Source organism: Protopterus annectens, chromosome 1.part0, assembly GCF_019279795.1.
Source record: "Protopterus annectens isolate FY-2018-M chromosome 1.part0, PAN1.0, whole genome shotgun sequence".
NCBI classification, from domain to species: domain Eukaryota; kingdom Metazoa; phylum Chordata; order Ceratodontiformes; family Protopteridae; genus Protopterus; species Protopterus annectens.
Window position 1 is genome coordinate 199,443,293 of NC_056725.1, and position 25,654 is coordinate 199,468,946.

The window sequence follows — 25,654 nt, forward strand, 5'->3', positions numbered from 1 at the left end:
TGACTGAAGTAATCTGTCAGATAGACTTTTTCTGGTGTAAGGAATGCCATCTGGGATGCTGTGTCCAAGCTTGCTCCCAGGAATACAATCTTTTGACTGGGGACTAGTTTTGATTTCTTTTCACTGATGGTGTACCTCAGGAAGGTTAGTAGATTTTTTTACAAATGTCAGGTGCTGCAACAGCATTTCCTGACAGACTGCCTGAATCAGGTAGTCGTCCAAGTATGGGTAAATCTGAATTGTTCTCTGTCTGCAGTAGGCAATTGCTGGAGCCAGGCATTTTGTGAATACTCTGGGAGCAGTGGATAAGCCAAAGGGAAGTGCAAAGAACTGATAATACATAGATCCTGCCCTGAAACGTAGATATTTCCTGCATGAGTCCCTTATAGGGATGTGCAGATAGGCTTCTTTTAAGTCTAGGGTAGCTAACCAGGCATCTTTGGCCAGCATAGGAAGAAGCTGCTGCAGGGTGAGAATTCTGAATTTTGGTACCACCAAGAACGTGCTTAGGATGGAAAGATCAAGGATTGGGTGCCAAGTGCCCCCTTTTCTGGGTACCAGGAAAAGTCTGGAATAGAACCCTTGACCTATCTGTTCCACAGGAACAGGTTGAACTGCCCTTGTAGAGAGCAGGAATTGAACTTGGTTTTGTGCCTCTGCCCAGTGGTTTGGAGGAAGGTCTGGGAATCCTTTTGGGGATGGCAGTGAGTGGAAGTAAAATTTGTAACCCTGGGATATAATGTTGAGGACCCATCGGTCTTTGGTGATGGAAGTCCAGTTTTTTGCATGCTGGGCAAATTTTCCTCCTAGGGGCACAAGCAGTTGGGCAGAGGTGGGGAGTGGAGTTGAGAAGTCATTGGGAATTCTTCCCATAAGGAGGTGGCTTGGCACTCCCTGTTTTTGAAGTGGAGGCACTCCATTGCTTAGATCTCTGCATACCCTGAGACTGTAGTCTGGGGGGTCTGTTTCCCCTGGGTCTAGTTTGAGATGGCCTTGAGGGAGCTGGAAGGACCAGTGTTTCAAGGGGCAATGCCTACTGAATCTAGGAGGCTGTACTTGCAAGAAATCTTTGGCTGTCTGCATAGATTTAGCTTTTTCTTCCATCTTTTTAAGAACCTCTTCTGCTTTTGTGCCAAACAGATTGTCCTTATTCAAAGGAGCGTCTAGTAATTTTGATTTGACATGGTCTGACAAGGTTTGCTCCTTAAGTCAAGTATGCCTTCTCAGCACAGAACCAGTGACTGCTGCCCTGCAAGATGCTTCAAGGACATCAAAGACACACTGTGATGTATGCTTGCTGACTTGGCTTGCAGAATGCATAAGTTCTTGTAATTCTTTATTTTCTGCACAGTCCGTAAAGGTAGCTATTTTTTGCTTAATAAGTTCCATAATATGTTGTTGGTACTTCAGCATGTGAAACTGGCAATTCAAAGTCCTAATGGCGAGAGTTACAGAGGTGTATGCTTTCTTACCCCATCGGTCTAAAGCTCTGGAGTCCCTGTCCAAAGGGGTGGGATTCTTAGTTGTAGTTGCTTTGATACTTTTAGGCCCCTGGGAGATGACCTCTGGGTCAGCAGTGGGATTTTTGAAAAGGAATTTGTGAGAGTCAGGCACTCTGTAATACCTGTCTGGTTTCCTAGGAACAGGGGATAAAGTATCAGGAGTTAAACTGGATTCCATAAAGACATCATCCGCAACATACAGGACTGGGGGTATTGTTAAAGGCCTATGTTGTGGCAAGTCTAGAAATTCTCTGAGTCTCTTTTTGGACTGAAGATAGTCTTGGCATTCCCAGTAGAAATGCTCTCTTAAAGTATGTAAGGTTTCCTCAAAAGAAAAATCCTCTGGAGGAGAAGCAGAGGGAATAAATTCCTCTGCATCTGAATCCTCATAAGTAAATAAAGGCATGTCTTCATAATCAGATAACTCAGAGTTGTCGGACTCTTGATCTATTAAAGCTGCTGGGGACAGGTCCCTTTTTCTCTTAGCAGGGGAAGGCTGACTTCCCCTAATCAACATAATAAGGTCTTCTGCCATTTTAAGCATTTGATGTCGTGGCAAGGAAGCAGGTGCATGAGTTTGGGTCGTCATTTTTTTAGGCGTAGCACGTACTCTTGGCCTTAGAAGCTCGGTAGTTTTAGACAAAACTGAAGATGCGAAAGAAGTCGTCGGTTTGTGTTGAATATCGGTAGTGCGAAGAACTTCCTCAGAACCCGGTGCCTGATCAGCGGCTCCAGACCCATCCAAGGTAGAGACATCCGCAGGTTCCGTCGAAAAAGAGTCTCGCGGCATACCAGACTCTGAATGGGTCTTATTAAAGGCCTACGAATCCATTGAAGCAGGCATCAGGGGCTGCAAAAGCACCTCACTGAGTACCGGCAAACTGGTGACTAGCTTAATGGAACCGTCGTTGGCAGTTTTGGACCTGTGTGGTCTGTCTCTGTCTTTATCCTTACTTTTTTTGATAGATCGGTAGTCGGATGGCTTACCAAAGCCATCTCGGAATTCGGAGAACATGAACGAAAGTATTTAGTGACAATAACGGCCCAACGACGAACAGTTCGGGAGTTGAACAAGGCACAAAACCGACAGCGAGGGATGTCGTAGTCTGGGCCTAAACAGGTGACGCAGTAAGAATGAAAATCTTGGTGTGGTATTTGCTTTCCACAGGCAAGATAAATGTTAACTTTTTCTGACATCTGTTAGAGCAAGAAAAAAGATTCCCAAAGGGGTACTTAGCTTTAGAAGACTTCAGGATAATTCAATTCGGTAACGAAAACTCAGGCAGCGGCTGACTGGCACTTGTGCAAATTGCTTCTGCTTCAGGCTCTTCAGCAAGAAAGAGTGATGTAATGGCGTCGGATGCCTGTTTTTAAACCCCTGACGACCTGACGTCAGACCTGGAGCGACAGCAACTGACGCAGAAATACTAAGTCTCTGGTATTCGGGCAGACTGAGGGCTACCTGAAGGCAGATAACCCAACTGTGATGACTGCAACAGTGAAACATGAAGAACATCAGCAAATACAACTCTTACAACCAGAACTGACACAGCAAAACAAAGACTGTTGGAAGTGTGACAAACAGTTGCAAAGAGAGACATGAGTCATGCGCCCAACAAAAGTCTGTAGTAGAGCAATAGCTTTTCCAACTGGAAGATCTTTAGCCAAGGAAGATTACTGAATACACCAAAGATAAAGATATATGGACATCTCAAGTGCTCAAATTATTATAAAGACTGAAATAGCACATTTACTAAAATTTCTTTTAAATATGTACAAAAATATGTTGGTTGATGTAAAAAAATTATCAGTGTAAAACTATGCATGCAATCTCACATTCACTCTCTCTCTCATATATATATATATATATATATATATATATGTATATATTTATACATAACACACTATATAGAAAGGCATGCATCTAAACAGATGTGAATTTCATTTCTTTTCTTTTTTTATTAGCAATTCATTTAATTGGGGTTCATTACATCGAGGAGTGTTTTAAATCGGATATACTTGTTTGCTCAAGCTATTCTAAGCTGCAGAGAGATTGGCCATACTGCCCTGCTGTGACATTTGAAAAATATAAGTGCTTATCTTTGTCTTCTGCACTTCTGTTTAATACATATCTCTGTAATCTGTACAACTGTCTGTTTTTTTCCCACCCACTCGCCCAGTTGCTGTGGTAGTCTTAAAGTCTTGGTGGCTTTGAGTTGCCTGCTTCTGGTATTAAGTTGATACTGGACACTCCTCCCAGTCACATTACATCAGCTCATTCTACTGTTTATAGTGAGAACTTAGCAAAGGCTCACCCCTTTAGCTTCTGAACCTTGAATTATCTCATTATTTTCTGTCTCTTCACTTTCTACTATAACAAAAACAAAAACAAAAAAAAAAAAACGTACCTCTATTTCATTTTGCTGTTTGCTACATTTATTACTGCTTGTTGGTAGCCTCACTAAATTGATGACGGTATTCTACTGAATCACTGCTTTATTAGTGCTGTCTGTTACTGTTGTGATTTGTGAGCTATTGTTTCAAAGCAATCTACTGATTAACTATATTTCATTGCTATCTACTGCAATTCATTACTGTTTAACTGCATTTTACTGCATTTCACTGCTGTTAAACTGTATTTTTTCATACTGCAAGTACTATTCTTTTGACTATAAGTGATTAATCTGTGCTTCACTGTGAGTTTTTTCTTACTGTGTTCCTAACCTTAAAATTGAGTAGCATAGTCATAATACAGGACTGCAGTATCCACAGCTTCAGCTGCACGGTTTTAAACCCTTTTTGAGGTATTCCAGCTATAAGTTAATTGTTTTTTTTTTTCTGGAAAAAAAGTTCTAAGCTTGTTTTCCACCTTTCCTCTTACTACAGTAGTTCAGATACAGATTTGCTGTACCCAGGACTGTTTTCTAAGTTTCTGAGTTTCCCAGACCATTCTGTGTTACAGGGAAGCCTTCCAGCTTAGTGGTAAGCACTAGGTAGCCTATCTACCACAACAGGAGTGGTTTCTGGCACTGAAATTGTAGTTTATTGGCCATTTGGGCAGTTTTTTCTATGCCTTTCAACTTTCTCTTCTCTCTTGCACTTTAATTAGCTGATTCGCCAGCACTTCATCAGGCTTTTTGTAGCAATTACTGTAGCACACATAAGTGCTATCAGCACTAGACATCCTATAAGGAAACAGCTCCAGTACATAGTAATGATGACCATCCCTCCTGGCATGTCTAAAGGTCAGTTTCCTGTGCTTTCTCCTATTAACGTGGGGAACTTGAGCTTTCTGAGGCAGTGTAGCAACTGCCTCATGTACATAGACAACCCTGTCCTCTTACCTCCCAACACTCAGACTTGTGAGAGATGCGCCTATATCTCCAAATTGGAAGCCATGCACTCTCCAGCCAAGACCGGAATAGCTGGTCAAGAGGAGAGGATCAACAACTGCACTACACCACATGGAACACATAGCCCTCCAGAACACCCACCATCACAGCCCTCACATAGAAACACAAACCACACACCCACCTTCGTGATGGCTCTCAATAGAAATCTACCCAAACAGCAGAGACCTCCAAGGCAGAAACGCACTCTTCCACCACAACACAGCACAAACCACAAGACACATAGTTCACTTACACAGTGTGCCCCTCAACCTAAGCCCCTAAGGCAAAACAGCTTGCCCAATGCAATAATCATAGGTGACTCAATAGTGAGGCACACTGATGTCCCACTCACTAGGTTGAATAAGAAGGTAACAGTCAGCTGTCTATCTGGTGCCAGAATCCGACACATAACACACGCACTCAGGTCACTCCACAACAAGTATAAGTATGACTCTGTCATTGTCCATGTGGGTGTGAATGACTTGAGAAACACCTCCCTGGACTACATGAAAAGAGACGTGGTGGAACTCTCCGATTATGTGGCCCAAGCGGGTATGACCCTAGCCCTGACGAGCGTCCTACCATTGCCTATAATGATACCACAGTACAAACAGAAAATGACTGACTTTAACAATTGCCTAAGTTTCTGGTGTCATTCTAAGTGGGCCAGTATCTGTCTGCTTGGGATGACATGACTGACAGACCTCGATGCTTTGCCAGAGATGGCCTGCATCTTTCACCCCTGGGTTTCCGGGTATTGGCTAAGGCTCTTGCCACCCCTATAGTGCCTCTTTTAGGTAGTGTTCCAAAGACCAAATTACCACTGTAACAGCTATAAATAAATGCAATCTGAGGGTCATGCTGCTCAACGCTAGAAATCTAAATCTCAAGATGCAGTCGCTCGAAGCATGCCTCAAAATAGAGAACATCGCCATTTGTGCTCTAACGGAGACCTGGTTTAAAGCAGCAGAAAGCACCCCTGCACTACCAGGCTACAACTCATTCCACACCCTTCGGCCACAGAACATGGACCGAAGCTCCAAAGGTGGTGGAGTCTCCATATTCGTAACAGATATGCACACCTCCAGACTAGTAACCCAGCATAATGCATCTGAGATACTACAGGTACAACTAACTTTGGGTAAGACGGCAATTCAGGTCGTAGCCTGCTATAGGTCCCCAACCATGTCCCAAGACTCTAACTCCACATTCCTAAGCACCCTAGAAACTATTAATCCAACCTAACACTCTCATACTAGGTGACTTCAATTACCCCTCCATCAGCTGGGAAAACTACTAATGCACCAATGCACTGGCCCAACGCTTCCTGGAATTCATCAATTCCAATGCGTTGCACCAGCTTATTCTTACCCCCACTACAGGAAGCAATATTCTTGTCCTGGTTATTACTAACATGGGCAACAGTCGCTCTACACCAATAGTCAATTCCTCCCTGGTTAGATCTGACCACAATCTAACAATCTAATCACCATGGAAATCCACATCTCACCCCCCCCCCCCCCGCAAAGGTATTCACCATGAAAAGCTTCTCCAAAGCTGACTTTGGGCTCCTAAAAACAGTGGTGGCTAACTTCACTGCACCCATGCCAATGGAAATAGATGCATGACTGCCGAATCATACACCAATGCACTGTACGAACACATACATAATGCATGGACCTAGCCATACCCAACAGAACCAAGATGCTCTCCTCCAAAAAAGGAAGCCAGTCTGGTGGTCCCCTGCCATTAATAAATTCTACAACAGAAGGAAGAAACTGTTGCAGAAAAAGGTGAAGTCCCAAGATTGGAAAAATTCCCTTATTAGCCTCAACAAAAAGTTGAGATTGCTCATCAAAATCTCCAAAGACAGCTATGAAGGCAGAATTGAGGCAAATACTAAAAACAACCACAAAGCCTTCTATAGTTATATCAAGAATCTCCATGACAATACCCACATTTGCTATAAGTTATTGCACAATGGTACCTCCTATACTGAACCAAGAGATATTGCCAATATATAAGGCCAAGAATACAGCTTCCATGGGACCCGACAATATCCCTAACTGTATTCTACATGAATTACAAAGTGAACTGGCACCACATCCGTATGCTCTGTTCACTCACAGCCTCACCTCAGGCTTTGTCCCTACCGAATGGCGCACTGCTACAGTCATCCGTCTCCAAAAAGGAGGAGCGACTACAGATCCTGGAAATTATTGCCTCACTAGCCCGACGAGTCTGATATGTAAGGCTATGGAGTGCATCATCATGGACCTAATTAACAAGGATATAGGGAATCTCCAAACTCTAGATCCCACACAATTTGGCTTTGTGAAAGGAAGATCGAACTTGCTCAACCTGGTTGACTTCTTTGAGTCAGTCAACAGAGTGGTGGATAAAGTTAAGGCAGTTCATACAGCCTACCTCGACCTGGCCAAGGCCTTTGATACCATTCCTCACTCAGGAATTATTGATAAACTCAGCAAACTAGGCATCAACCCCTATATTGTTAGGTGGGTTGAAAACTGGCTCACAGATAGAACTCACAGTGTGAAAGTAGCGGACTCCAAGTCAGACTGCCGACCAGTCACAAGTGGAGTCCCACAGGGATCGGTCCTGGGTCCACTCCTGTTTGGCATCTACTTCTCAGAAGTCCAGGCCAACACAGAGGAACTCTGGCTAACCAAATCAGCAGACAACTGCAAGTTTGGAGCCATTATCAACTCCCCAAGTGATGCAGACATCCTACAGAAGGGCCTCACTGAGACCAATGACTGGCGTCGAAACCATGGCCTTAAGCTTAATGCCAAAAAATGCGTCATCATCCTCTTTGGGAAAAACTCAGTTCCCACTAATTACCACATCGATGGGAGGCCACTGAACACTGAAGGCGTTATAAGAGATCTGGGGACACAGGTTGACAGCAACCTCTCCTTCGACCACCACATTGCCACTGTTGTCAGAAAGTCCTTCTATGTAATACATCTCATTACCAAGAGTTTTGCATCCAGGAAGAAAAAGGTCATCATTTCTCTCTAGTCTTCCCTCATTAGACCAATCATAGAGTATAATGCCCCATTTGGCATGTACCTCACTAGACACCAGCAACAGCTGGAGAGGCCATGAAAGTACTTCACAAAGAGAATCTTAGGCCTTAAACACATGTCCTACACAGACAGACTCAAAAAACTCTAGCTATTCTCTGCCTCATATCGTCTACTAAGAGGTGAAGCAATGTCTGACCCAGCTCTGTTAGAAATGCTACATCTAAAGAAATCCCAATCCCTCCGCACCACACGCTCCAGAGACCTCAACCTTATTACCACAATCAACAGAATGTGCTGGAGAGACAGGTTCATAACCCAGAGACTACCCATGCCCTGGAACAGACTTCCCATACATGTCAAGCAGAGCACCTCACTAACCCTCTTCAAGCGAAATCTTGATGAGTAGATGGGAAATAGAAAGTTCACCCCTGGGATAATTCCAGTGGCTCTACTTGAAAGAGGCACTGGGAACTAACGACAGGTGGCACAATGCCGGGGCACTTCTATGGGCTAAGCCTATAAAGGCCCCAAGGCCATTAGCCAAGTATACACCTATGAACCTATGAGTATGTATTACAGATGTACAGCTACACAAGTGAAATGAAATGGATAAGTATATTGCATGTTTGCTAAGAAGGTCAAAATGTCAGACACTGTGGTAAGGGATTTAGTCTTTTTCTGATTTACCACATTTAAAACTGCTGAAGTGTTGGGGGTACAAGGGTGCTGACTGCAAAAATACTTTTTTGTTTTTGCATAGTAGAGGAGTTTTCTCCAATATACTGAATCTTGATGTTGTACCCATCCCCCCCATATCTCTCTCTCTCTCTCTCTCTATATATATATATATATATATATATATATACACACACACACACACACACACACACACACATATATATTACACACATATATATATATATATAAAATGGGTGAACTATATATACACACATATAATAGGTGCACTCATCCAGGGGCACATGCACACACAACTTTATATGTAAAAAAAAGAAAAAAAAATCATGTACTCATATGTGCTCTAGATGACTGTCACTGTTGAAGTGAAACCCCTACCCCATGTGCAAAATGGGGAAAGGGGAGTGTGGATGTATGGATGTAAAAAAGGGAAGTGAACTCCTCCTGTATACGAGGTGTATATACCTTGAAATGTTAATAAGCAAGCTACAGGAAGTTGCACATTATAAAAGTGTACCTTCCTTTAGAAAGTTTATTCTGATAGAAGACTTCATGGATGTTAGCCACCATCCCCAGTGTCTCTTGTCTTCTTTCCTCACAATCCTGCAAAACCGACACACATCACAGCTGTAGTGAGTAAAAAGAATATATCCTGAAGCAAGAAGAGGAAGAGGACTCCTCTAACAGAGTGACTTCTGAGCTTAGTATTTTCCAAGGGGAGACATCAAATGGCAAAATATAATGCAGGCCTGGCAAGGCTTTGCTTGGCATCAAGAAGTTCTTCCTCCTACAATGAAGCTGATAAACAGCTATCTTATCTTCCTAAATTCATCTATCAGCTTCAGTTAAACTCTGAGTGACACTCCATACCTGTGCTGTGAAAACAGTGAAACAAAGAGACTGTTTTCGGTGCAATTTGGAAACCTTTCTCAGGAGAAAATGTGGGTTCAGTCTTGGGGACTCTTGAACATTCTAAACATTCTAAAAAAAAAAAAAAAAAAAAAAGATATGGCTCTAAGCACTAAGACCTGAAGCTCAGACATTCTGTAAGAAGAAATGATGGCAACACAAAATTGTGTTTTTCAAGGAATTACCTTTATGTTGTTGAATTGGTGAGTTTGGGGACAGGCAAGTCTGCCAATCATAAAAGTCATTAGAGATCCAGAACACCTTTAGGGAACTGCTTATTCAACAGATGCTATGTCACCAGCCATAGTGTCATGATGGACACAAATAGGTGCTACACGCATACTAACCAAAGCTCAGATAGTATTGCTACCTGAGACAGGCCAACATATCAGCAAACTGAACAAATGGGACAATATAAGGTACTTTCCTGCTGAAGTGGAGTACCATTTCTACTGCCAAATATAAAGTTTTCTGGAAGCCTCAATCACTAATTACATACAACTCAGAAGCTCCAGCAAAACAGAGAATATCTACATCAGATTCCAAGCAATGAGGTGCAGCCCCAGTCATGGGCAATGCCCTTGACTAGGACCAGGGTTTGCTCCTGTAATGAAGGAACTTGAGAGATTTCAACTACATCCTTCTTTGCAAGCAACAGGTGATGAGAATTAGCTTAATTTCTTCCTCCTTGTACTTTGAGATAAGGTACCCAATTGACATGAATGACAAGGAGGTGTACAACAATTTCACATGTCACAGGTTAGAGACCAAGACAATCACGTCCTCTACCATGCTCTAGTGTAGTGGAAAACCAGCTTACTGCTGGAGATCTCCACTTCTGGAGCTTCACCACCAGGAAGGAGCTGGAAGAGTGACTTAGAAAGTCCACTAGTTCATAAATTTATTCTGGGATATGAACCACTGAAAGTGATGCCTTTTAACTGCATGCCCCCTTGCATGGCCAACATGACATAGACTGGCTGTCGGAACAATTAAGGAGTGACACTAAAACAGCTTTATCTCCAAGGATTTTAGGAAAAGGAAGACTGCCTGAAAATGCTTGATGTAGATCCCCCCCCACTACAAAAGACCACACCCTTGAGCCATGGGTGAGCTGAAATGAGCCAACAACCATCAGGAGTTACTGGAATGGGAGGCCCACCAAAGACTGCCATGAGCTGCCCACGAGTCCATAGCCCTGTGGCAGAGGTATGACAATCAGTAGAAGATATGCAAATGTGCAGTGAATGTACACCACTGATATCTTCCCACACTGGCAGGTACCTAAACTGTATCATAAAAACTGTGGCAGCTATTAAGCACAGAAGACACAACAGAGTTTGAGCATGGATTATGAGCTTTGTCCTCTTCTAGGATGCCCTATTCATAGCTTACTGGGCTCTCTCCATGGACAGGAAGAGAACTCAGCTCTGTGGTTACAAATGCAATAATCTGAGATGAAATCAGGGAGAACTCCTAGTTTGTAGTAACCTCATGGTCCACAGTCACGGGCATGTTTACTGCAGGAAAATTATCAGGGAGTCTCTCAGGGGCTACAAGGAGTCAATGATTGAAAGAGCGGAACACAGCTATCCCTCTACTGCAAGGCTTCAGCCATCAGAGCCAACACCATGTAATGACTCTGGCCACAGAAGAAAGACCACATGGCAACATTTTACTGTGAAGTAATGTCCACAGCAGCAAACTAGAGGACTCTCCTGCATGTGCTCAAGACATTCATGTGTCTGCAGACATTCAAGACGTCCAGCAATGACATTCAGGAACCTTACAACTGAAGAGTCTTGACATCCCAAAGTGACAAAATGGAATCGGCTGTATTGGGATGTGCTACTTGAAACTGTGAAAGTACAAGCTAGGATGGAAATTACATGCCTCCTTCCAAATGAGGAACAGCCAGCAACACAATATCTGTACCAAACACAGGACAGATTATTGGGTTCCTTTGCCAGGAGAATCAGTGCTTGTCCCAACAGCTGTGTTGAGATGTCCTGGTCCTCACCAGAGCCCTTTCTGGGAAACAGCCTAAGAACTCAGAGATATAGCTTGGAGTGAGCATGTAAAGAATCTACTTGCCCTCAATAATGACTCTCCAAGCTAATGCAAACTTGAAGGACAACCTCACAATTGGCCTACCAGACCATAGTGAACACTGTTGCAGATGGAACAGAAAAATCAACACAGTTGTAATGAAGGAGATGACAATTTTTAATGTCTGAAAGCCTTTTTTTAGATGGTGAGAAGGCTTCTTCTTCTTTTGGTGTTGGTTTGGTTTAGAAGAGGAACGCAGGGATCACAATGAAAAGGGTCATCCTTCTCATCAAGAAGTCATTCACCGTGCACTTCCAAGATGGCTGCACATTGAATAACAGCTTAATTCCAGCTCTCCCAGTCTGAAAACAGAAACTTAGCAGAGAAAGCCAGTGGACCTAGATTTCTGAGTAAATTTCAGTAACTGACTAGCAAGTCCACTGCCTCGATGCCAGGAAGAAAAGAAATATAAAAGACATGGAGGAAAAATCAGCTACAAAAATTGAGGGAAAAAAAAACACAGACTGGGAAAAGTACTGCAGTTGTTCAGAAAGAAGCAGTGCAAGTTCACAGATAAATCCAAAAAAGAAAGACTGGAGAATTATATTAAAAATGTAGAGTGCAAACAGCTATGGTACAGGAGACACATTTGGAAAGAACTGAAAAAATGAATTTGATAAAGAAGGTTTTCAGGATGGTTACTCAGCAGAATACCTGGGGCAAAGAAGAGAGGAGTACTTATATTAATTCCAAGAGGAGCTCCAACATTAACAGAAGAGAAAAAACACAATAATGGTACATTTCTAGTACTAAGGGGCTACTGGCAAGGGAGGAGGATTACAATGGCTTGTATTTATATTACACTGAAAACTGCTATAATACAGCTAAAGAAAATTCTGGGAGAAATAATCAGCTTTTAGCAAATGATATTACTTTTAGGGGAGAACTGGAATTTGATTTGCAACAGTAAAGATGTGTCTGGGGGCCTAGAAACAGGAAATATAACAAAGGAGAGTAAATCTTTAAAGAAATGTATGAAAATATTTAACATGAAGATATGAATTCAGTACTAGGAATTTGGAATTAATTTACATATTATTCCCCAAGATACAAAAACTGGGCTAGGCTAGACAGAATTTACATTTCAAAGGAACATATGCATTTAATTGAAGATTTGATACATTCCTAATAACTATTTCAGATCATGCGCCAATAATAACTAAAATAAAAACATGGGGTAATTAAATAAAAATGAGACACTGGTGCTTTCCCACCTATCTGTTGAAAAGAGAGGAATTTATGGAATGGGTAGCCGAAATTATTCAACAGCTATTGAAGAAAATAGAAACAACTTCTGAAAATACAGCTAGAGAGTAGGATAAAATAAAATGGAATTTAAAAATAGGGTGAAAACAACAGAAAGGGAGATATGGTTAAGAAGTAACAAGAATTATTTAGAGGGACTGACAAATATTAAAGTATTGCAAAACAGGGAAATTCTCACAGAACAAGAAGAGAAGCAACTATAAAATGCTAAACAGAAAATAAGGGATTACCTCGATAGCATGCATGAGTTTAGAAAGATTGCTGTTAAACAACTGTTTTTTGATAATAACTCTAGAGCACAAAAACTTTAAGCTCAACAACATGGACAACAGAAAGTAGAAAGGGCTGTCAACAAGCTTAAGTGATCCTATTACAAGGAAGATAACTAGGGATCCTGTAGAAGTATTAGAAGTATTTTGGAAATTCTATGAAAATCTGTAATAAGCAAAGAAATATGGAAATTAAGAAAAGGTACAAATGGAAATGTTTATGGAAGAATTAAATATGCCAAGGAAAAAGGAAAAGGAGGCTCAATTACTAACAGGATAGAGGGAAATGAGATAAAAACGGTAATATATAAGGTAATGTATAACCAATCTACAGGAAAGTCCCCAGGATGTGATGGTATTCCTGTGGAAGTTTGGAAGCTAGGAAGGAAAAAAACTGATGAAGATCTGGAAGGTTTTGTTTAACAGCATTTCAAGAGGAGAAGAAGCACCAACATCCTGGAAGAAAGAGGTAATAGCTGTACTACCTAAAGAGGGTAAAGATCCATCAGATCCAGCTTCATATAAAAGATTCATCAGATTCAACTTCATGCAGGCCCATTTCAATACTAAATTATGACTATGAAGTGTTTATGTCTATAATGGTTAAGAGAAAGACAAAAGTGATGCCAAATTGATAGATATGGATCAATGTTGTTTTGCAGAGGGGAGGTAAACATCTGACAACATAAACAGAACAGTGATGATCCAGAAGGAAGCAGATTGTAAGAAAATACCACTGTTGCTGGTGGGTCTTGATGCAGAGAAAGCATCTAGCACAGTAAGCTGAGATTTTATGAGCAGACCAATGGAAGCATTTGCATTCTCTGATAAAATTATAAGGTCGATTAGGGGCACATATGAAGAATCGGAGTAAAAAATTAAAATGGGTGACGTCTTCTCTGATAATCTCAGCTTGAGCAGAGGAACCAGGCAGTGGTGCCCTCTCTCCCCTTTATTTGCATTGTAATTAAAACCGCTAGCAAAGAAAATAAGGGACTCAGAAATTCAAGAGCATAACTGGTATGATAGTCAAGAAAAACGGGCCCTGTTTGCAGATGACATTATGTTATACCTGACAAAACCAGAAAGGGACATTACAGTGCTGTGAACATACTGAGACAATTTCAAACCTTTTTGAGATAAAAAAATTAATGAGGCAAAAGCAATAGCAGTACATTATGTACCCCCAACAAATTGGTTCAGCAATATCCATATTTATGGAGACATGATAAAATGAAGTATTTAGGAGTATGGATTAAAAATGATACTGGTGTGGTAGCTAAGGATATGTGGGAAGAGACTAAACAAAAGACAATAAAAAATGAGAAAATGGAAGCCCTGTTATATGGATATTGATAGTAAGACACAAGCAGTTAAAATGTTTTTAGTCCCTTTAGTCTTCTACACTGGTCAGGCATATTTTTATCAACCAGAGGAGAAGATGTGGATAGCAATTAATAAAGAGCTGAAGGATTTTATCTGGGAGGGGAAGACGGCAAGTGTCAAGTGGAATAAGCTTATTCTTCTAATAAAACAGGGCGGATTGAGATTACCCAAGCTGAAGGAGTGCTTCAGAGCAACACAGTTAAGGGTGCTATACACTGCACAAGCAGAAAACTATAATTCATAGAGGAAAGAGATAATGATGAAACAAGGGGGAAGCTCAAGTAACAGGGAGAGACTGCGGTTTTGGATGCAGACCTTTAACAAGAGCAACAAGAATTATACAGAATATCAAACTCAAACTAGCAGAAGATCTTCTAAGAACCAAGCCAACACAAGAATGGAGAAAGGAGATTCTGCCAACAGAGATGACTGCAATTAGGAATGCAGACAATAGGAAGAGGGGGTGGGAATATATTGGAGAAAACTGGTAAAGGAACCAAGGTACTGGGAACAAATAACTAGAGAGGAAAAGGTTATAGAAAAGGAAGATGCTGAGAACTTATCTGGACTGCAGGCTAAAAGACGGCCTTTCATATCAAGGATTGATATTAGAGTATAGGCAAAGACAAAGAAACAGGGGAGTCCTAAATGAAAGACCAGCATTGGCAGAGGCTTTAGTAGACTCTAGCAGAGAAGTAGCCATTAAGAAAGGAATAATCAGTACAGCATATAAAACATTGCATGATAACTATAAGAATCAATCAGATGAGGTTAGGAAGGACGGGTCTATATTACATTCTTGAAAGCCGACAATGTCGAATCTGACATTGTCGGCATGAGAACAGCGAAACTGCCGAACATCGAACAAGTAAACGGAAATCTCCGTAAGGGGAAATTTCCATTTACTTTAATGTAGTGCGGTCTCGGAATTGGTATATTTAAGTAGTGGGGGGTGCAGGGGGGCTTGCCCCCTGCCTACACCATTTAGTTTTTTTTGTTGTTTTTATTTTTTTTCTGAACATTCAATGTTTTAACAGCTCGATCACTAAAGGTCGACCTAGTGATTTGAATTGTTAAATATTTGATTTTCTAATATGGACCCAGGAAGGACTGGGAACAGAGATTAGATAAGCAATTCACAAAGAAACAATGGGGAATATGTGCATGTTTCTCAAACATGCAACAAAATCTAGAAGATTTTGGATCTTTGCCTGGAAGTGCTAACATATATATTTTTATACCCAAAGCAGACTTCAAAGAATTTTTCCTCAGGTAGACAGCAAATGCTGGAGGTCTGATGCTGCAAAAAGAGCTAACTTGGAACATATTTTCTGGGAGCATAATGACTTGGTAGACTTTAATTATTCCTTGCAGACTGCTCTGTCGGAGTTGCTGGGTGAAAGAATTGGAGTGACTAGGGAAATTAATTTTTTGAGGTATGATACAAACTCGGAATTCCTTAGACATAGTAAAGCCTTGCTGAGTTTAATAATGATAGCAGCCAAAAAAAAAACAATTACTAAAAAATGGAAATCAAAGTCTAAACCAACTTTACTAGAAGTAGTGAGAGTTAAAACAACTGGAACTGGAATCTTAAAAAAAGTGTAGGAACAAATTACACCGGAAAAATGGGAACTGTGGGATCGATACATGCAGAATAGAAATGGGGTTTAAAAGAAACCAGGCTCTGAATGAGCTATATAACAGTTGACTGACAGTGACAGGATATGTTAAAAGTGATGCATAATGTTTGCAGCTACAGTTGTGTCGCACAGTTTGGAATGTAAAATGTTTGCAACTGAGACAGTGTTGCTATGGTTTATTGTCATTTATATAAACTAATATGAAAAGAATATACTTTAAAGTTGTCTGAAGAGCTGAATCAACCTTGTCATTAAATTGCATTATAATGCATTTATAAGAAAAATAATATATAAGCTTGTAACACAAACTAGATCTTAAAAGATACAAGACTACCACAAAGATGAACATTTTTCTTGGTCTTTTCTTTGGCTTTATCCAGTCAAAACAAAAAATGCTTGGTGAGGCAATATCTCATCTAAACACCATTTCTGTGAGCACCCATGGTAGACAGAGTGGCCTTTCACAGAACTAGAGTTTCTAAGCATAGTGGGGATCTACACGTGCCACATTTTTATTTGCACTGTCGTACCTCACAAATGGATTTTTAAGACAATGGAGTACAGGAACAAATAAAATGAGTTGGCCGTTGTTTGAATAATAATTTTCCCTTGGATTAAGAGACACGGGCTGCAGCTGTGGAAACTGCCTATCACAACAAGATGCAGCTTATGTGGTTGCATAAATGTGATTCAGAGACATGTCCAGCCACAATTAGAAAAAACTTATTATCAGCTAATGTGCATGTCTGAATTGTTAGTAATTGCGGTCAGTGCTAAACAGCAATTTTTGGCAGTAATTACCACAGACAGTCCATGAACAGGAACCCTCCTTATTCACTCTTCCACACACATGCAGACATTCATACTTACTTACACACACACACACACACACACACACACACACACACACACACACACACACACACACACTCAAAGTCACGCGACATGACACCCCCATCCCCACTCAAATACAATCACAGACATACTTTCATCCACCCCCCCACCCCGCACACTCCATTACACTCTCAATTCCCCCAACTAATTCACTTACTGAGATCACCCAGGTGTGAGTGTGCGCACATGCAGATACACGCACGCACAGAGAGTCGGCTATCACCATCCATACCCCTACAGACTTGAGTACACACACACACACACACACACACACACACACACACACACACACACACACACACACACACACACACACACTACCTCACTCATACATACACCCTCACACACACACACACACACACACACACACACACACACACACACACACACACACACACATACACACTACCTCACTCATACATACACTCTCACACAACCCCATCAGTATTTCTCCCTTCAAACAGAATTCTCTGAGCCAGACTGTCGTGACTGGTTGTAAGCTTAACTGAGGTTGAATGTTGCAGTGGTCACTCATCAAGCTGTAGATGGCGAGATATGGCCACAGTGACACTCACCACTGCTTGTGACTTGAAACTACAATCCATGGAAAAAAGCACTTAACACTTTACTATCAACCAAACAAACTTCTGACCTATCAATACTTAATATCAACACTAGGAGTATATCTAACAAACTTCCTGACATACATGCATTTATAGCCCACTACTCCCCAGACATACTAACCATTACTGATACCTGGCTAAAACCAAACACCTAAGATGAGGAAATCCTTCCATCAGGCTATAATATATTAAGACAGGATAGAGTGAGCAAGAAGGGAGGTAGAATTGCTATCCTCTTTAAAAGTACACGCAACATAAACCCCCTAATACCCCTTTACCTAAATTTCAAAATGCCGAAATATTAGGCTCAGCCCTATATATAAACACCACCAAAAAAAATGAATATACTCTGCTGTTACATTCTCCCAGGAAATAACTCCCCCACCACTGAAGAAATCCTACACTGGACTACAGATAATCTTCCACAGGAAACCATCCTACTAGGTGACCTAAATACTGACTGTTTAGCATATAACTCTAACAACCCCACTAACCACATCAATCTCTTTGGTTTTTCCCAACTCATACAAGAGCCCACTAGAACAGAAAAAAAAAAAATCTATACTAGACTGGACAGTAGTTAATTGCCCCAAACAAAACTACCAGACAGGATGCCTACCAGACACTCTAAGTGACCATCTTCCCACAGTCCTCCTTAGTAAACACATCAACTTAGCTAAGCCCATAGCTTTTAGACAAGTCTGAGATGACTGCAAACTAAATATACAGGATCTTAACTCCATTCTAAAACAATGTAACTGGAAACAGCTTAAAACCCCAAGTTTAGACCAGGCCGTCGACTAATAGCACTTTCATTAATGTCCTAAATTTAGTCGCACCCATTAGGAAAGTTAGAGTTAAGACAAACTACGCACCATGGCTAAGTAGGGACACAACAGCCCTACTGAAGTCAAGACACAAGGCTTGGAAAATGTGGAAAAGAGAAAACACTAGCCTATCCAAACAAAAAGTACAGTTGTGTACACTTACCATAAATGTAGATGTTCAAGTGTATTCACTGTTGCAGTCATCACACTTGAGTTATCTGCTTGCAGGTAGCCCTCAGTCGGCCCGAATACCAGAATCTTGGGATTTCTGTGTAGGATGCTGTCGCCTCTTCCATGACGTCAGATCATCAGGGGTATAAAACATGCAGCCAATGCCATTACATAATTTTTCCCTGACCCAGATGTCAGGAGCCCCCAAAATAGGAAGCAATTACATGGTGTGGAACACCTCCAGTAAAAAGTAAATACCACTGCCATAAGATATGGCCAAAAAAGAGGATAGGTAGAAAGTATAGAAAAGTCAGGGGGCTGGAGGGAGGGTAACCAGGGCTACAACAGTGAATACACTCGAACATCTAAATTTATGGTAAGTGTACACAACTGTACTATGTTCTTTGTGTTTCACTGTTGCAGTCATCACATTTGGATTGATTCCTAAAGCTGAGGAAGGATGGAGGCAGTACAGAAGAATTAAGGCTGGCTAGCAGGACTTGTAAGACTGCTGTAGCAAATCCAGCTCTGGATTTAGAAAAGGTAAGTAAGTGGTAATGCTTGGTGAAGGTTACTGAACTCCAGGATGCAGCTTCCAGTATGTCCCTGGTAGGGACTCCCCTGACAAATGCTGTAGAGGCTGAGGCAGCCCTAGTGGAATGGGTTCTGATCCCCTGTGGGGTACGTTTTCCCTGGTGCTTGTAGAAGAAATGAATGCAGTATGCTATCCAATTGGAGATGGTTTCCTTTGAAATGGCCTTGCCCTCTGCCCCTGTAGCAAAGCTGACTAGCAGCTGGTCAGATATTCTGAATGGTTTAGTCCTGTCAAGGGAGAACCTAAGCTGTTTGTGCACATCCAAGGAGTGCAGGATCCTTTCCCCTTAATTCTGAGGATTAAGAAAAAAGGTTGGTAAATGGATGGATTAGTTTAAAGCCACACTGGATATCACCTTGTGCATAAATGATGGGTTAGTCCTGAGGGAAACCCTGTCCGCATGGAAGATAATGAAGGGTTCCACAGCCATAAGGGCCTGTAACTCAGACACTCTTCTTGCTGAAGTGATGGCTAGAAGTAAGGCTGTTTTCCAAGAGAGAAATTTTAACTCTGCTGTAGCAGCAGACTCAAAAGGAGGAAGCGTGAGCTTCTCTAGTACAAAGTTAAGGTCCCAGGCAGGAGTGGGAGCTCTCCTCAGGGGGTCTTAAATTGTTAGCTCCTCTCAGGAACTGTTTGACCAGAGGGTGAGAGAAGAGGGGTGGCTCAGTATTGTAATGAGGTGAGATGGCAGAGGCATGAATCTTAATGGATGAAAAGGATAGGCCTTTGTGGAGCAGCTCTGCTAGATAATCTAGGATTTGAGGTAAGGTGGGCACGGCTCTGTCCTTTCCCTGAGACTTGCTCCAAGAACAGTATCTTTTACACTCTTCTGAATAGGATTTCCTAGTACTAGGCCTCCTGGCCTCAAGGATGACATCTAGCACCTGTTTGCTGAGGGTTGCTGGTGATGTATTCAGAGAATAAGCCAGGCTACTAGGTTCAGGGTTTGCAGCTGAGGATGCAAAATCTGGCCCTCCTGCTGGGACAGCAGAGAGGGGGCCTGATGCAGGTGACAGGGTGGCACTGTTGTCAGACTGCGTAAAAGTGGGTACCAGTGCTGGTGTGGCCAGTCTGGTGCAATAAGGATTGTCCTTGGCCTGTCCTGTTTGATCTTAAGTAGTACTTTGGAGAGGAGGGGCAGAAGGGGGAAAAGCATGGATTGAGAGGTTTCCCCATGTAAAGGATAGGGCATCTAGTTTCCATGCTTGGCATTGGGTAGTTCTGGTGCAATATTTGCTCAATTGATGGTTCTGGAGGGAAGCAAAGAGGTCCACCTCTGCTGTCCCCCACCTGTAGATTAGAAGCTTGAATGAATTAGGTTCCAGTTTCCACTCACGCGGGTCCATTAGATTTCTGCTTAAGTCGTCTGCCAATGAATTTTGTTTGCCTGGCAGGAACTGAGCTTGCAGGTGCACTTGGTTGCTCAAGGCTGTGTTTCACAGAGCCATGGCTAACCTGCAGAGTGGGTAGGAATAGGTTCCCCCCTGCTTGTTTATGTACCACACGATTGTGGTGTTGTCTGTCTTTATCAAGAGTTGTCCTGGAAGGATAAGGTGTTTGAAAGCTGTCAGTGCATTCTGTACAGCAAACATTTTTTTTGATTGATATGCAGGTGAATTTGTCCTGGGCTCCATTTGACTTGAATGTATTTGCCTGCCATGTGAGCCCCCCATGCATAGTCTGATGCGTCTGTTGTTAGGGTTTGGGCGGTGGGGGGGGGGGGGGGGTTGAGTGAAAGGGAGTCCCTTGTTGTGGTTGCATGCCTCTGCCCACCAAAGGAACTCTGTCCTTAGGCAAGGAATGATCGGAATCACTGTTTCCAGGTCCTGAAAATGTTGACACCAGAGACTTTTTAAGTACCATTGAAGTTTCCTCATATGCAGTCTTGCATATGGAATTAGGAGAATACATGAGGCCATGAACCCTAGGGCTTGCAGTATTTTTCTTGCAGATAGCTGGATTGGGTGGCCAGTACTTTGAAGTAATTTGTCAAATAAACCTGCTTTTCTGGAGTGAGCAATGCCATCTGGGAAGTTGTGTTCAAGCTTGTTCCCAGGAATACAATTTCTTGGCTGGGTACCAGATGTGATTTATTTTCGTTGATGGTATACCCCAAATAATTTAGGAGTCTCTTTACAAACGTCAGGTGCTGAAGTAGCAATTCCTGACTGTCCACCTGAATCAGGCAATCGTCCAAGTATGGGTAAATTTGAATGTGTCTCTGCCTGCAGTATGCAATGGCTGGAGCCAGGCACTTTGTGAATACCCTGGGTGCAGTAGATAAGCCAAAGGGAAGTGCAGAGAACTGATAGTGCATACAGCCTGCCCAGAAATGTAGGTATTTCCTGCAAGATTCCCTTATGGGGATGTGCAGATAAGCTTCTTTTAGGTCTAGGGTGACCAGCCAGGAGTCCTTGGCTAGCATAGGCAGCAGCTGTTGGAGTGTAAGCATTCTGACCTTGGTACCTCCAGGAAGGTGATGCGAACTGACAGATCCAGGATAGGGCGCCAAGAGTTTTCTTTTATGGGCACCAGAAACTGTCTGGAGTAGAAACTCTGTCCCCTTTATTCTGTTGGAACAGGTTGAATAGTCCTGATACTGAGAAGAGAAAGTACTTGCTTCTGGGCCTCTGCCCACTAGTTTGGGGGAAGGTCTGGCAATCTGCTTGAGGCTGGCAGTGAATGGAAGTAGAATCTGTATCCCTGGGATACAATGTTTTAAGACCCAACAGTCCTGGGTAATATATTCCCAGTTTTTTGCATACAGGGCGAGTTTTCCTCCTAGGGTGCAAGTACTTGGGCATGGTTGGGAAGAGAAGTCACTGTGAGCTTTTTCCATAAGGGGGTGGCCTACCACTCCCTGTTTTTGAGGTGGGAGCACTCCATTGTTTAGATCTGTGCATACCCTGAGACTGTAGCCTTTGTGGTTTGTTGCGCCTGGGTTTGGACTGAGAAGGCCTGGGAGGGACAGGAAAGGACCAGTTTTTCAAAGGCCAATGCCTACTGAATCTAGGTGGCTGTACCGGCTGTACCTGTGAGAAATCTTTAACAGTTTGCATAGATTTAGCTTTTTCCTCCATCTTTTTAAGAATTTCTTCTGCTTTTGTGCCAAACAAACATTCTTGATTTAATGGACCATCTAGTAATTTTGCTTTAACTTAGTCTGGCAAGATTTGTTCCTTCAGCCAAGCATGCATTCTCAGAACAGTCCCAGTGACAGCAGCCCTGCAAGATGCTTCTAGGGCATCAAAACCACACTGCAAATTATGTTTACCAACTTGGTTTGCAGAATGCATTAACTCTTTGAAATCTTTATTTTCTGTACAGTCAGGAATCAACAACATTTTTTGTTTAATTAGTTCCATAATATGCTGCTGGTACTTCAACATGTGAAACTGGCAATTTAAAACCCTGATGGCAAGAGTTGCAGAGGTATATATCTTCTTACCCCATCTGTCTAAAGCCCTAGAATCCTTGTCCGAATGGGGTATGGTTTTTGGCTGTAGTAGCCTTAATACCTTTAGGTCCCTGGGAAATGGTCTCTGGATCCACAGGAGGATTTTTAAAGAGAAATTTGTGAGAGTCAGGTACTCTGTAGTACCTGCCAGGCTTTCTAGGAGCTGGAGGTAGAGTATCAGGGGTAAGACTTGATTCCATGAAGACATCATCTACAATATCCAGGACAGGGGGTATAGCTAAAGGCCTGTGCTGAGGCAAGTCTAAAAAAATTCCCTGAGTCTCTTTTTTTGACTGAGGACAGTCCTAGCATTCCCAGCGGAAATGCTCTCTTAGGGTATGTAAGGTTTCACCGAAAGAAGAGTCCTCTGGAGGGGAGGCAGAGGGAATGGAATCCTCTGCATCTGAATCCTCATAGGTGGATAAGGGTATGTCCTGGTAATCAGAGGGGTCACAGTCATCGGGCTCATAGTCTGTAGAATCAGAAGGAAAATCAGTTCTTTGTCTTTCAGAGGTGGAAGACTGGCTTCCCCTAATTAAAGTAATAAGGTCTTCAGCCATTCTAAGCATTTGTTTCTGAGGCATGGGATCTTGAGAGTGTGCTTTGGTCATCGGTTTCCTAGGCATAGTGCGAACTTGGGCCGGAGAAATTCGGTAGTTTTAGTAAAAAATGAAGTAGTCTGTTTAATACTAACATTGGAAGGCCTGAATACATCCGCAGGTTCCATAGTTGAAGAAGCATCTTGCGGTATACTGGACTCCGAATGGGTCTCAGTAGAGGCCTGCGAATCTGTAGAAGCGGGTATCAGGGGCTGTGAAAGCGCCTGAGTACTGGCGGGTAGCTTAACGGAAGCGTTGTCGGCAGTTTTGGACCTATGCGGTCTATCTCTGTCTTTATCCTTACGTTTTTTCGGAAGATCGGTAGTTGGACTGCATACGGAGAACGAGAGCAAAAGTATTTAGCGACAAAGATAGCCCGACATCGAATAGTTTGGGTGTTGAACAAGGCACAAAACCGACAGCGAGGAACGCCGTGGTCTGGGTCTAAACAGGTGACGCGGTAAGAATTAAAATCTCTGTAAGGTATTTGCTTTCCACAGGCAAGACAATTGTTAACTTTTTCTGACATTGGTTAGAGCAAAAAAAAGGATCCCCAATGGGGTACTTAGCTTTAGAAGACTTCAGGTTTGAAACTTGAAAAACTAAAATTTCAGGTAGCGGCCGACTGGCACTTGTGAACTGCTTCTACTGAGGGCTCCCGTGCGGCAAGAAAATGGTACTATCATCACCCCCTCTGATCACACCAAACTCCTGGGTGTAGAAATTGACAAAAACCTACAGTTTGATGTCCACATTTCACAAACCATCAAAAAAGTCCATAAAAAAATGGGAACACTATACAGACACAAAAACTTTCTCTCAAAACAAGCGAGAATCTCCCTAGCCCAAACCCATCTATTGTCCACTCTAATGTATGGGGCAACAATCCTTACCCGTATCAGAAAACATGATCTTGCTAGACTTGTGACATGTTACAACAAAATTACCAAGCTCGTTAATAAATGCACCTTCAGAACCCATCACTGTCAGGCTCTGAAGGAACTACAATGGCTAGAATTACCCCAACTACTCAATTACCATCAACTAATCATCGCCTACAATATTGTGAGACATCCCAATAGAACCCCAGCACTAAGTCACCTACTCATGCCCTACAAATCAAATTGTCCCCTTCGCTCCACTGACAAATCAATCCTTTGTATCTCTAAGGCTAACACTGCAGGTAAAGCATTATTCTCCCATAAAATAGCTAAATCCTGGAATACCCTTCCCCCAGCTTTATCTTCTGCCTCCACTATTACTCTGTTCAAAAACTCACTCAAATCACACAATTAATTCCTCGCTATGTCCATGCATTACCTAATCTTAACTGTTCCTACCACCTCAGACAGCTTCATATCCAATTATACCTACTGTAATTTTTCTACAGTATCAGGAATTATATTTTCTGCTCAAATTTCTAATAGTTATACTAGCTCATGCTAAACTTACAGTAATTAATTTATAAGTAGTCTCTGTCTGTCTCTATAGTCAGTTATAATGCTTATCTAGTGTCAGTTTCGGTTTCTGTATTGAAAGTTGTATTTTTTATCTAGTGTCAAATTTTGTTTTTGTATCAAAAGTTGTATTTTTACATATTGTCAGCTTTTTGCTTCTGTATAGATGACCATATTGTTAGAAAATTGTTCAGCTATTTGTTTTTCTGTATTGAATGTGGAGCTTTTCTCCCCGGGCCTCTGCTGTAAATGGACATGTGTCCAGTCAGACTATCCCAGTAAACAAATGTAAAATAAAATAAAATAAACAGTACTAGGAAGGAAAGACTTCACTGATCAGACCTAGAACATCCAACTGAAATTAACAGTTCAACATCAGTACAGGAAGGTTCACACATAGCACTAATGCTTAATAAATGAAGAGCTTTCTTTAAGGTACTGTGTAAAGTGTTCCTACCTGCTACCCAGGTAAGTAAATATTAAAAGCTCCACAATTCCCAAGGCTGCTGCTATCATCTCCATGCACAGAACATACAATCAAAAATACATCCGGAAATCACTACGTATCTGGTTGTGTTACTATGGAGAAACAAAGGAAACAGCTGCAAAGAGTTCCAGCTCAAATCCTATTCTAATTAATAACTGCAAACTGTCCCTTACCACAGCTGCACCCAGCTTATGTGCTTCTTCACTGACTGCAAAGAATCGACGCACATTTTCCAGTTGTTGTAGGAACTCATCTCCACCATTCACCTGTTTAAAAAGAAAATAAAAATAGAAAATACATAAAATTAATTCTATAACGGGAA

The 25,654-nt window shown here is 41.9% G+C and overlaps 1 protein-coding gene across 1 annotated transcript in view; it reads right to left on the reverse strand.

Annotated features, from left to right (window-relative positions):
• Nucleotides 1-25,654, reverse strand: part of LOC122789989 (hypoxia-inducible factor 3-alpha-like) — a 925,419-nt gene that overhangs the window by 130,210 nt on the left and 769,555 nt on the right. Inside the window, exon 11 of the mRNA XM_044057541.1 lies at nt 25,506-25,598. Within this exon, the coding sequence (XP_043913476.1) occupies nt 25,506-25,598 (93 nt within the window). The remainder of the gene's footprint in view (nt 1-25,505; nt 25,599-25,654) is intronic.